General features: G+C 48.5%; 1 protein-coding gene across 2 annotated transcripts in view; it reads left to right on the top strand.

Annotated features, from left to right (window-relative positions):
* The window catches only part of BRCA1 (BRCA1 DNA repair associated), a 238,841-nt gene that overhangs the window by 52,341 nt on the left and 173,188 nt on the right, over window positions 1-13,312 (top strand). For both annotated transcript variants that reach the window (XM_075349979.1, XM_075349978.1), the window contains exons 5-6: window positions 9,299-9,387; window positions 12,294-12,451. In XM_075349979.1, the coding sequence (XP_075206094.1) occupies window positions 9,299-9,387; window positions 12,294-12,451 (247 nt within the window). The remainder of the gene's footprint in view (window positions 1-9,298; window positions 9,388-12,293; window positions 12,452-13,312) is intronic.

The raw sequence follows: 13,312 nt of genomic DNA, 5'->3' as shown, positions 1-13,312 counted from the left end.
GGTGGGAAATGCCATTGTCAATCTCTGACAGCAACATTTAACAGTTGCCGGCAGAGGGGTGCATCATTCCACATATGCTGATGACCCCATGCCTGTCACTTTTCCTGTGAGCGCCATCCAGTGGCCGGCGTTCATAGATTTTGATTTTTATCTATATCATACAGTGTTGATGCTCTGCAATGTAAGGCACAGGCGATCAGACATTCGCAGGTTGAAGTTCCCTTATGAGAATATTCATGTCATGCAATGTTTTGCTCTAAACTGCGCAAGTGTCATAGAGGCATCAGAAGCTGTTCTGACCACAGACTGTGATACTCCTCATTATGCTTTCTCTGGTACTTCTGAGTTGCACAGGAAGGCTCGGGCATTGACTAGCTATGTGCTCATTAGTGATCAGACTAGCGGGAGTTAAGGCCCCTTTACACGCTACAGTTTATCTGACAATATGTCGGAGAGGTCACTGTTTCCATGTCGCACTTCCGTCATCGTTAGCGAAGTCGTTGCATGTGACACCTACGTGCGACTCCGAACGATCACAAATAGGGTGAAAATCGTTGATCGTTGACACGACGTTCAGTTTCAAAATATTGTTCATTTGGAACGCAGCAGACATATTGCTACGTTTGACACCCTGCAAACATCGAAGAGCATCCACACGGCTGCCTTGGTCAAACAATATATCGCTGAACGATGTTGCGTCGTTTGTGAGATGTGTACGTGTGACCGCTACTAAACGACCTATGAGCGATCTCTGCAAATCATAACAACGATCTGGGCGTGTCACATCGCTACTGAGATCGTCAGATAAATCGTAGCATGTAACGGGGCTTTTAGGTTCTTCTAGTCTGCTGGTTACATTTTGGATCACATGTTGAGGGAGACCCATCACAGTTATTGCCCACCTTTTTAAGATGGAGGAATTTGTCTTCCTGAGGTGACTATAGCTTCCTGCTGCTATTGTTTTGCAGTCTGGTGATTTACTGCATGTCCCTTGGTGTGCTTTGGAATTTCTCCTGTTCTCTGGTTATTTCCGCCCTGCTTTAGTTTTCCTCCTTATCACTTTTTGTCAGATAAGTCTCTGTGAGCCTGCTGTGTCATGGTTTTGGTTGTTTATCACTGTTAGTTTTTCACGCTCCTCTGTCCCCCCCCCCCTTATGGGGGGGGTTATATTATTATATTATTAAGGAAAATGATCCAATATCACATGTATGTGAACCCTTTGCTTTCAGTATCTCGTGTAACCCTTGTGTAGCATCTAAATATTTCTGGTAATTTGGCACGATTAATGATCAATGGCCATTCCCCGTTATCTCTGTATGTTGGTGGCTTTCTCGCTTGAGCTGCTCACTTAAGGTCCTGCTACAACATTTCTATAGAATTAACCCCTTAAGGACGGGCAATTTTTCTTTTTTGCGCTTTTGTTAGGCGCCGCTCACATCAGCGGTATTTTGACGCAAAACCGGCTCCGTCACAAATGTGTTTCAGTTCTATTAATTTCCAGTGGAGTCACGGCAAGATATGGTCACATGCGGTTGTGTTCGTCATACACAACCCCATGTGACCGCATCTTGTCGTTAGTCCATTGGAAATTAATAGAACTGAAACGCATTTGTGACGGAGCCGGTTTTGAGGCAAAATACCGCTGATGTGAGCGGCGCCTAATTTTTCTGCTGACCTAGCCGTAGCTTGCTACTTGCAGGTCAAATTGTGCTTTTGAATGACACCATTTATTTTGTGTGTGTCGAAATAGCAAAAAATACTGTAGTCGCCCCCCCCCCCCTTCCCACACCCATATTTAGAGCGTTTATTTTAGGGTAAAATGACCTCGTAATATGATTGTTCAGGTAATTGCGACAGTGATCCCAAACGTGCATAGTTTTTTATCTGTTAAGAAAAAAATACATTTCTTGCTTGTGATACCATTTTCTAAGAGCTTTTAACGTTTTAATTTTCTTTGTCGCTCCATTGGGAGACCCAGACAATTGGGTGTATAGCTTCTGCCTCCGGAGGCCACACAAAGTATTACACTTTAAAAAGTGTAACCCCTCCCCTCTGCCTATACACCCTCCCGTGCATCACGGGCCCATCAGTTTTTTGCTTTGTGTTGAAGGAGGCACACATTCACGCAAGCTCCACATTTTAGTCAGCAGCAGCTGCTGACTTTATCGGATGGAAGAAAAGAGGGCCCCTAACAGGGCTCCCGGCATGCTCCCTTCTCACCCCACTCTGGTCGGCGGTGCTGTTAAGGTTGAGGTACCCATTGCGGGTACAAAGGCCGTTATCCTTCCCCATCCCTTAGGGGCTCTGGGTGAAGTGGGATCCTAACCGGTCACCATGCACTGGGACCGGGCTCCCTCCGCAGCCCCTGGGGGAATCTGACGGACAGGAGACCGGGTATCATCAGGGACAGGCCCTGCTTCTCTGAGGTACTCTGTGTCCCCTTGGGGACGGTGCATAGAGCACCTGTGTAACGGACGCTGCAGCGGCTGCTGTGTGTTTTGTGTCGCCGGGACTACCGCGCCGACCGCGCCTGTTTGCCGGCCGCGTTACTAAATTTAGTCCCCGGCTTTTGCGGCCTAGTACCGCATACTCCCGCCCCCGGGCCTGCCAGTCAGGGGTAAGGGCGGGATGCTAGACTGGACGTCAGCGGTGAGGGCTGGAGCATACTTAGGTATCCTCCTCCCCCCTCACTGAGCACTGTGGAGCACCAGATTCCCGCACTTTCTGAGGCACGCCCACGGCCCCCTCCTCCTCTGAGAACGCTGGCAGCCATTGTTATCATCACTTCTGCCGGTGGAGAACTTCAGACCGAGCTCCACAGCTCTGGGAGGCCCAGGCAGGGAATCTGGTGGACACACAACCGCTGAGGGCGGTCGGTAAGCCGCACCGGTTACTAGGTGCTGGCCCCCCTGGGTGCCGAAGTGTATATATATATATCCATATATTGTATACATTTGCTCTGTTCGGCCGCATTATTTGCTTTTGGCTATATACCCTCACTGATGTCTCTAAGAGGAGACAACAGCATGTCGTCCGCAAAAAGCAAGGGTGCCAAGGCACAGGCTTATTTTGCAACCTGTACCTCTTGTGCGGCTATGTTACCTGCAGGTTCCACCTACCCTCATTGTGTGCAATGCTCAGCTCCTGTGACACTCACTCAGCCGGAGCCTCAGGCGCTGGTGGGACCCTCGGCCCAGGTAGAACCACCGGCTACCACTGTCCAGGTGGCAGGGACAGAGTTTGCAGTGTTGGCTGAGAAACTTTCTGAGTCACTTTCACAATCCATGGCTCAGTCTATGGATAGATGGTCTGCTAAGATACTAGAAGCTTTGCAGTCCAGACCGGTAACACAGGCCCCGGGCACTGTTGAATCATTGCCCCCAGGCCCCCCTCGGTCGGCGCAGCAAAGTGCTCCTGGGGCGACTCCTAGGTCCCACGGTGAGGACTCCGACACGGACCGCAGTCCCAGACCGGCTAAGCGGGCTCGCTGGGAGCTTCCCTCGACTTCATCACACTGCTCAGGGTCTCAGCATGAGGACTCTCTGGAGGATGAAGCGGAGGTGGCAGGTCAGGGCTCTGATCCTGACGCTGCTCTCAATCTTGATACACCTGAAGGGGACGCCATAGTAAATGACCTTATAGCGTCCATCAACCAGGTGCTAGAACTTTCTCCTCCAGCTCCACCGATTGAGGAGTCAGCTTCACAGCAGGAGAAACACCAATTTAGGTTTCCCAAACGTACACGGAGTGCGTTTTTCGATCACTCCAACTTCAGAGATGCAGTCCAGAAACACCGAGCTTTTCCGGACAAGCGCTTTACTAAGCGCCTTAATGACACACGTTACCCCTTCCCCACTGACGTAGTTAAGGGTTGGGCTCAGTGTCCCAAGGTGGATCCTCCAGTCTCTAGACTGGCGGCTAGATCCATAGTAGCAGTGGCAGATGGTTCATCGCTCAAGGATGCCACTGACAGGCAAATAGAGCTCCTGATGAAATCCATCTATGAAGCCATAGGCGCGTCTTTTGCTCCGGCATTCGCAGCCGTATGGGCACTCCAAGCTATCTCAGCTTGTCTGTCTGAGATTAATGCAGTCACACGTGCCTCTACTCCGCAGGTTGTGTCTTTAACCTCTCAGGCGTCGGCTTTTTCGTCCTACGCCATGAACGCCGTCCTGGACTCTGCGAGCCGTACAGCGGTAGAATCCGCCAATTCAGTGGCAGTCCGCAGGGCCATGTGGCTACGCGAATGGAAGGCAGACTCTGCCTCCAAGAAGTTCTTAACCGGTTTGCCATTTTCTGGCGACCGTCTGTTTGGCGAGCAATTGGATGAAATTATTAAACAATCCAAGGGAAAGGACTCGTCCTTACCCCAGTCCAAACCAAATAGACCTCAGCAACGGAAGATACAACCGAGGTTTCGGTCCTTTCGGCCCTCAGCCAAGTCTCAATTCTCCACGTCCAACAGGCCACAGAAGGGCCAGAGGAACTCTGATTCATGGCGGTCTAAGTCACGTCCTAAAAAGACCGCCGGAGGAGCCGCCCCCAAAGCGGCCTCCTCATGACTTTCGGCCTCCCCAAACCGCATCCTCGGTCGGTGGCAGGCTCTCCCGCTTTTGCGACGCCTGGTTGCCACATGTCCGAGACCGATGGGTGAGAGACATTCTGTCTCACGGTTACAGGATAGAGCTCAGCTCTCGTCCTCCGACTCGTTTCTTCAGAACATCTCCGCCCCCCGAGCGAGCCGATGCTCTTTTTCAGGCGGTGAACACTCTGAAGGCAGAAGGAGTGGTGATCCCTGTTCCCCTTCAAGAATGTGGTCGCGGTTTTTACTCCAACTTGTTTGTGGTGCCAAAAAAGGACGGATCATTCCGTCCCGTTCTGGACCTCAAACTGCTCAACAGACACGTGAAAACCAGACGGTTCCGGATGGAATCTCTCCGCTCCGTCATCGCCTCGATGTCCCAAGGAGACTTCCTAGCATCAATCGACATCAGGGATGCTTATCTCCACGTGCCGATTGCACCAGAGCATCAGCGCTTCCTGCGTTTCGCCATCGGAGACGAACACCTTCAGTTCGTGGCACTGCCTTTCGGCCTGGCGACAGCCCCACGGGTCTTCACCAAGGTCATGGCAACAGTGGTGGCAGTCCTGCACTCTCAGGGACACTCGGTGATCCCTTACTTAGACGATCTTCTAGTCAAGGCACCCTTCCGGGTGGCATGCCAACACAGCCTGAACACTGCTCTGGAGACTCTCCAGAGGTTCGGGTGGATCATCAATTTCCCAAAGTCAAAATTGACACCGACCCAATCGCTAACTTACCTCGGGATGGAGTTTCATACTCTCTCAGCGATAGTGAAGCTCCCGCTGGACAAACAGCGTTCACTACAGACAGGGGTGCAATCTCTCCTTCGAGCCCAGTCACACCCCTTGAGGCGCCTCATGCACTTCCTAGGGAAGATGGTGGCAGCAATGGAGGCAGTTCCATTTGCGCAGTTTCATCTGCGTCCACTCCAATGGGACATTCTCCGCAAATGGGACAGGAGGTCGACGTCCCTCGACAGGAACGTCTCCCTTTCTCGGGCAGCCAAAGCCTCTCTTCAGTGGTGGCTTCTTCCCACTTCTCTGTCGAAAGGAAAATCCTTCCTGCCCCCATCCTGGGCTGTGGTCACGACGGACGCGAGTCTGTCAGGGTGGGGAGCGGTCTTCCTCCACCACAGGGCTCAGGGCACCTGGACTCAGACAGAATCTTCCCTTCAGATCAATGTTCTGGAGATAAGGGCAGTGTATCTAGCCCTAAAGGCGTTCCAGCTGTGGCTGGAAGGCAGGCAGATCCGAATTCAGTCGGACAACGCCACGGCGGTGGCGTACATCAACCACCAAGGCGGCACACGCAGTCGTCAAGCCTTCCAAGAAGTTCGGCGGATTCTGCTGTGGGTGGAAGCCACAGCCTCCACCATCTCCGCAGTTCACATCCCGGGCGTAGAAAACTGGGAAGCAGACTTTCTCAGTCGCCAGGGCATGGACGCAGGGGAATGGTCTCTTCACCCGGACGTGTTTCAAGAGATCTGTTGCCGCTGGGGAACGCCGGACGTCGACCTAATGGCGTCCCGGCACAACAACAAGGTCCCGGCATTCATGGCACGGTCTCAAGATCACAGAGCTCTGGCGGCAGACGCATTAGTTCAGGATTGGTCGCAGTTTCGACTGCCTTATGTATTTCCTCCTCTGGCACTGCTGCCCAGAGTGTTACGCAAGATCAGGTCCGACTGCCGCCGCGCCATCCTCATCGCCCCAGACTGGCCGAGGAGGTCGTGGTACCCGGATCTGTGGCATCTCACGGTGGGTCAACCGTGGGCACTACCAGACCGACCAGACTTGCTGTCTCAAGGGCCATTTTTCCATCTGAATTCTGCGGCCCTCAACCTGACTGTGTGGCCATTGAGTCCTGGATCCTAGCATCTTCAGGGTTATCTCAAGAGGTCATTGCCACTATGAGACAGGCCAGGAAACCAACGTCCGCCAAGATCTACCACAGGACGTTGAGGATCTTCTTATCCTGGTGCTCTGATCAGGGTTTTACTCCCTGGCCGTTTGCCTTGCCCACTTTTCTGTCTTTCCTTCAATCCGGAATGGACAAGGGTTTGTCTCTCGGCTCTCTCAAGGGACAAGTATCGGCGCTTTCCGTGTTTTTTCAAAAGCGTCTAGCCAGGCTTCCGCAGGTACGCACGTTCCTGCAGGGGGTTTGCCACATAGTCCCACCTTACAAGCGTCCGCTAGAACCCTGGGATCTTAACAGGGTGCTAACGGCTCTTCAGAAACCACCTTTCGAGCCGATGAGGGATGTTTCTCTTTCACGCCTTTCGCAGAAGGTGGTCTTCCTAGTGGCAGTCACATCACTTCGGAGAGTGTCTGAGCTAGCAGCGCTGTCATGCAAAGCCCCCTTCCTGGTGTTTCACCAGGATAAGGTGGTTCTGCGTCCGGTCCCGGAATTTCTCCCTAAGGTGGTATCCCCTTTTCATCTCAATCAGGATATCTCCTTACCTTCTTTTTGTCCTAATCCAGTTCACCAATGTGAAAAGGATTTGCACTTGTTAGATCTCGTGAGAGCACTCAGACTCTACATTTCTCGTACGGCGCCCCTGCGCCGTTCTGATGCGCTCTTTGTCCTTGTCGCTGGCCAGCGTAAAGGGTCGCAGGCTTCCAAGTCAACCTTGGCTCGGTGGATCAAGGAACCGATTCTTGAAGCCTACCGTTCTTCTGGGCTTCCGGTTCCTTCAGGGCTGAAAGCCCATTCTACCAGAGCCGTGGGTGCGTCCTGGGCATTGCGGCACCAGGCTACGGCTCAGCAGGTGTGTCAGGCGGCTACCTGGTCGAGTCTGCACACTTTCACGAAACATTATCAGGTGCATGCCTATGCTTCGGCAGATGCCAGCCTAGGTAGGCGAGTCCTTCAGGCGGCGGTTGCCCACCTGTAGGAGGGGGCCGTTTTACGGCTCTTTTTATCGAGGTATTCTTTTACCCACCCAGGGACTGCTTTTGGACGTCCCAATTGTCTGGGTCTCCCAATGGAGCGACAAAGAAGAAGGGAATTTTGTTTACTTACCGGAAATTCCTTTTCTTCTAGCTCCTATTGGGAGACCCAGCACCCGCCCCTGTTCTTTTCGGGCTGTTGTTCTTTTGTGTACACATGTTGTTCATGTTGAATTGTTCTTTGGTTCATGGTTTAGTTCTCCGAACATCCTTCGGATTGAGTTTACCTTAGACCAATTTATAAGTTTCCTCCTTCCTGCTTTGGCACCAAAACTGATGGGCCCGTGATGCACGGGAGGGTGTATAGGCAGAGGGGAGGGGTTACACTTTTTAAAGTGTAATACTTTGTGTGGCCTCCGGAGGCAGAAGCTATACACCCAATTGTCTGGGTCTCCCAATAGGAGCTAGAAGAAAAGGAATTTACGGTAAGTAAACAAAATTCCCTTCTTTTGTGATATGGAGGGCTTAATATTTTTGCTCCCTGAGGCAATGTTTGTATTGATATCATTCTGGGGCTAGATGGGATGTTTCCATCACCAGTTATAACATTCCTCCTTCGGCGTCTTCCTGGCTTACCCATTTCTCTTTATTCAAATTTTGTGCGTTGCTGCCACACACTGGCTACTGTTGTTGCCGCATACGCATTGCTAGAGAAATGTCTTCACGAAAATGGCGCAGGAGTCAGCGCGCACCGCAATCTCCGGTGCCATTTTAATGAAGACCTCGTTACTCGTCAGTCACTTTCTCCTTGCAATCCTGTCATGGTTACTCAGTAACATTAGCGAGAGTGGCCTTTAGTTGCTTAGAGGTTCCTTTTGGGTTCTTTTGTAACTTTCTGGACCATTATACGCCTTTTGTCTTGGAGTGATCTCTGTTGGGTGACTAGTCCTAAGGAAGATAATCTTTTGTTTTGAATTTACTGTGAATTGGTGGAATGGAAACTGAGATGATTTTGTATCCTTTTCCAACCTTATGAATATTAAAGAGAAGGTGCTGTGATTTTTAATTTTTGTGTTAATAATTACTGATTATGGAATCAATTATTTTTTATACAAAATTAAATTCATTGTTTATGTAGTTTTTATTTACTGCTATTTTTACTGAAACACTGGGGGCTGCCATCTTGGATTTGCAGTGTGTAACGACAGTTAGCCCAAATACTACAGTCCCTGTTCATAGGAGATGATAGGGTCGGAGGCTGACTATCTCCTTCACTGTAGCACGGCCCCCTGGGCTGTCCAGATCACAGCTTGGGGAGAAGACTGCGGCCATCTTTGTGGAGCCCACAGCATATGTTGTGCGCACACTTTCCCCTGAGCACGGCGGTGGTGGCGAGTGGCCATCTGCAGCCTGGTATTGTACTATAGATGTCTTCCTGCGATCACCGCTCCCCGCCGCTGTGCTCACTTCGGACCTCCGCTCTTGACAACTCTTGAGGTCTTCAGAAATCTCCTTTGTTCATGCCATGACACACTTTCCCAGAGACCTGATCATCTTATAGATCGAAAACACCAGACTCTAATTTAATCCTCAGATTATCTGCTAATCCTACAGGATTGCCACTCAAAAAACGTGACATTCGATCATTTTCTTCAATAACATGATTATGAAGTCTAATAATTTTTCCTCGTTTGTTTGATTTTGGTTCTTTATCTACTTTTAGGACTTTTATGAAAATTCGATGTATTCTTAGTTAAATCTAAGCAGCAAATTCTGAAGGCTTTCCAGACTTTCAAGTTGTTATTTTTTTTTTTATTTTTTATAGAAGTCTTCAGGATAGTCCAAGGTTCAAGCTTCTGGTTGATGGTCTGCTGAAAATTATAAACGCTTTTGAGCTGGACTCTGGGTATAAATGTAAGTAAAGCTTTACTGTTGTACTGTAATCGAAAAATTGGGTTCAAAAGTTAAAAAAGGACCTGTCAAGTGTCCAGATGACAAAAACAAAAAAACCCTGAATACTTGGGAGCGTGAAGAATAAAAATACGAGCAAAAACTGGTCACTTTTGTCGTGTGGCAGATCTTTAAACTAAGAAGATACAATTCCCATGAGTAAATCCTATTATCTAAAGGATCTTCTGCTTAGCTGATCTATGCAGGTCTGACAGCTGAATCTTTTGTAACCTATAGTGGCTACAGCAAGAAAATTATGCTAATATATGGCTCTTATTCTAACAAAAAAAAAAAAATAAATATATATATTTATATTTTTTTTTTAAATTATTATGGGAGCTGCTCTTTATAGTAGCTCCTCCTGCTGGTTAATCTAGACACTGCTAATATGAGGGTGCATTTTTGCATCTGTATGGCTTAAAGGGAATCTGTCACCAGGTTTTTACTACCCCATCTGAGAGCAGCATAATATAGTGACTGAGATCCTGATTGCAGCGATGTGTCACTTACTGAGCTGTTTGCTGTCATTTTGATAAAAATCAATATTTCTCAGCTGCAGATCTATCAGTTATAAAAAGCTCATGAATATGGATGCCAAGTAGTCCTCTAATGATAACTTACTGCTCCTTGATTTTTATCAAAACTACACTAAGAAGCTCAGTAAGTGACACATCGTTGGAATCAGGATCTCTGTCTCTACATTATGCTGCTCTCAGATTAGGTGGCAAAACCTTGGTGACAGATTCCCTTTAAAGGCACCTTGTCACGGGATTCATGCTGCACGAAACACTAGCAGCATGGATATGTCTCTCTCCTGTCTTTCTGCCTGAGAGCAGGGAGAAAATGGGGGAGACCTAACTCTGTGACTAGTCACTTCGTTCCCAGCTGCATTTTTTACTTTCTCACCAAAAAAGCACAGTATTTCTGAGCTAAACATAGTTTAGTTTGTAATGTAGGGGCCGGTCTCTGAATCACGTGAGAGGTTCTTTTTAATAGGACAATCCCTTTACCAGTTATAGTGAACCTGAAATGACTAAACCCCCCCCAATTTCTGCAGTTACAGGTGATTTTTCTTCTGATAATCAATATTTTGTGAGATGAAGAAGAATTCAGAACAGCTAAAAGTGCTCAGCATCGCACGGAGATGTTCCAGTATTACGGACCAGTCCCTGTCATTGACTAGTTCTTTTTTTTTTTTTAATCTTGGTATTGAAGGTAAGAATTGTACCAGACTCCTAGTCCAATTCTTACCTTCTTTACTGAGATTAGGGGGCTGATCCCTAATGTTTGAATTTCTAGCTTTTCCAGACTTTCACCACAGTTAAAGGGAACTTGTCAGCAGAAATTTTGCACTAAACCTAAACGTTTCCCCCTCTGCAGCTCTTGGGCTGCATTCTAGCAAGGTTCCTATAGTTTTTCTGCCCCCTTTTAGACCAAATTAAATACTTTATAAAGTTGTACCTTTTGGTATGCAAATCTTGTAAATTGTCCATGGGGGCTGGCTGTCTGGTGTCCATTACTGTCCCTCCTGCCACTTTATGCTGTCCCTTTAACGCTCCATTTCATACCTCATGACGCCGCCCAGTGCTCCCGACGTCTCGCGCATGCGCCGTGCCACTCTCGCGGTACTGAGCACTGTACTCAGTGTGACCGCTGGTGACGTGTTGCGCAGGCGTGAGATTATAGGCGGCGGTGTGCTTGTCATCAGCAAGTATTCGCCCATAATCTCGTGCCCGCGCTTTCCCCTCTGCCTACACCATTCTGCGCAAGCGCTGGCCAGATGAACCCACGTCACCGTGGTGTGCTGCTCCGCTCCTCCCATCAATTTTTTTGGTCCAGGGAAAGCTGGGTAAGAGGTGACGTGAGTTCATCTGGCCAGCGCTTGCGCAGAACGGTGGAGGCAGAGGGGAAAGCGCGGGCACGAGATTATGGGCGGGTACTTGCTGATGACAATCACAGCGCCGCCCATAATCTCGCGCCTGCGCAACACGTCACCTGCGGTCACACTGAGAACAGTGCTCAGTACCGCGAGAGTGGAACGGCGCATGCACGAGACGTCGGGAGCACTGGGCGTCGTCATGAGGTATGAAATGGAGCGTTGGGGGACAGCATAAAGTGGCAGGAGGGACAGTAACGGACACCAGATAGCCCGCCCCCATGGACAATTTACAAGATTTGCATACCAAAAGGTACAACTTTATAAAGTATTTAATTTGGTTTAAAAGGGGGCACAAAAACAATAGAAACCTTGCTAGAATGCAGCCCAGGAGCTGCAGAGGGGGAAACTTTTAGGTTTAAACCAAAATTTCTGCTGACAGGTTCCCTTTTAAAGGGGTTGTCCCTTTTCATAAAAACTTTGGCCTTGGCAGCAGTTATAAATAGGGATGATCGAATACCTCAAATATTCGGCTTCGCGAATATCTGACGAATAGGTCGCCGCTATGCGAATATTCGATGCGGAATGTAAGTATATGGGAAGCCCGAATAGTTGTTATTAGAGTTTCCCATAGACTTACATTGCGCATCGAATATTCGCGAATAGTCGAATAGCGGCGACCTATTCGGCAAATATTCGTGAAGCCGAATATTTGAGGTATTTGATCATCCCTAGTTATAAAGTAACAAACCGCTGTCCGTCCTTTTGTCCACTTCTGAGCCTCATGCGCTGCTTCCCCTCCCTTCCGCGGCGCTGACGTTGTGTCTACTCTGCGGTTCAGAGATTTGGGATCCATTTTATTGTAATTCTGATATTTGTGTTTATAGAACCTTATGTCTTTAGTTAACAAAATAACATTAAAGATGTTTTGTCCCCCCCCCCCCTAAAGTACAACATTATTAACATTCTGGTTTTTTTTTCTCCTCCCACTAAGTTTTCCCAAGTCAAGATTATGCTAGTACTATCTCGACAAACCATAAAGTGGCACCGAAAACGGATGACCAACTTGTTGTGCAGAGCACTGGGTACAGAAACCGAGCCAAGAGAGGCGTAGAGAACGGAGCAAAGTGTGAACGCCGCCCGTCCTTGCTGGTAAGGAGTGTGAATGATTGAAAAAGTTGGAATTTTCAAGCCCTGAACATTTTAGATTCAGTGCTGCTCGGCCGTATTTACAAAGACACATGATATAAAAATCCTCTTTTTTTAAGAGTGTTCATCAGCAGCCTCATTTTAAAGTGGTTTTCCCACAAAATAAATGTATTACCTATCCACAGAATAGAGGATAAAAGTATAATCTCTGGGGGTCCGAAGAGTGGAACACTCATTTGTCTTGAGAACAAGAGTCAGATTTCCCATTTATAAATGGAGTGGTAGTGCGCTTGCATGGCCACAACGCCATTCATTTCTATGAAATTGAAGGGGATTGCCATTCTCTCAGTAAAATAGAAATTAATAAAGCACTGATCACGCATTCACACAAATTCTCTGCTATCCAAAATAGTGGGACCTCCAGCAGTTATACATTCATCACATACAGTGCCTTGAAAAAATTTTCATACCCCACAAACATTTTTTTTCATGTTACACCCACAAACTTAAATGTATTTTATCTACCCTCTGTGCCATTGTCTGTGATTTCCCCCCCCCAAGACTGCTATACATCCCCCCCCACCCCCCACACTGTGTCTGTGATTGGTTGCAGTCAGTTTGCTGTATGGTAATGTAAAGATTAAATTCTAAAGAAATTATGTAGACTCCTGCCATATTTTGCAAGCCGGCGCGGGTAAGACAAAAATGGCAGGCTCAAGCCTCCACCTGTGAGCTTTGCCGTGGCTGGATATCAAAATAGAGGGGGGGGGGGGGGGAAAGACCTAGGGGGGTGGGAAAAGATGTAGGGTCCCTCCCTCCCACATTTTGTATATCCAGCCACTCTAACACAGACAGGTGGGGGCT

Source organism: Anomaloglossus baeobatrachus, chromosome 5 (assembly GCF_048569485.1).
Source record: "Anomaloglossus baeobatrachus isolate aAnoBae1 chromosome 5, aAnoBae1.hap1, whole genome shotgun sequence".
Lineage (NCBI taxonomy): Eukaryota > Metazoa > Chordata > Amphibia > Anura > Aromobatidae > Anomaloglossus > Anomaloglossus baeobatrachus.
This window is presented reverse-complemented; position numbering and strand designations above follow the sequence as displayed.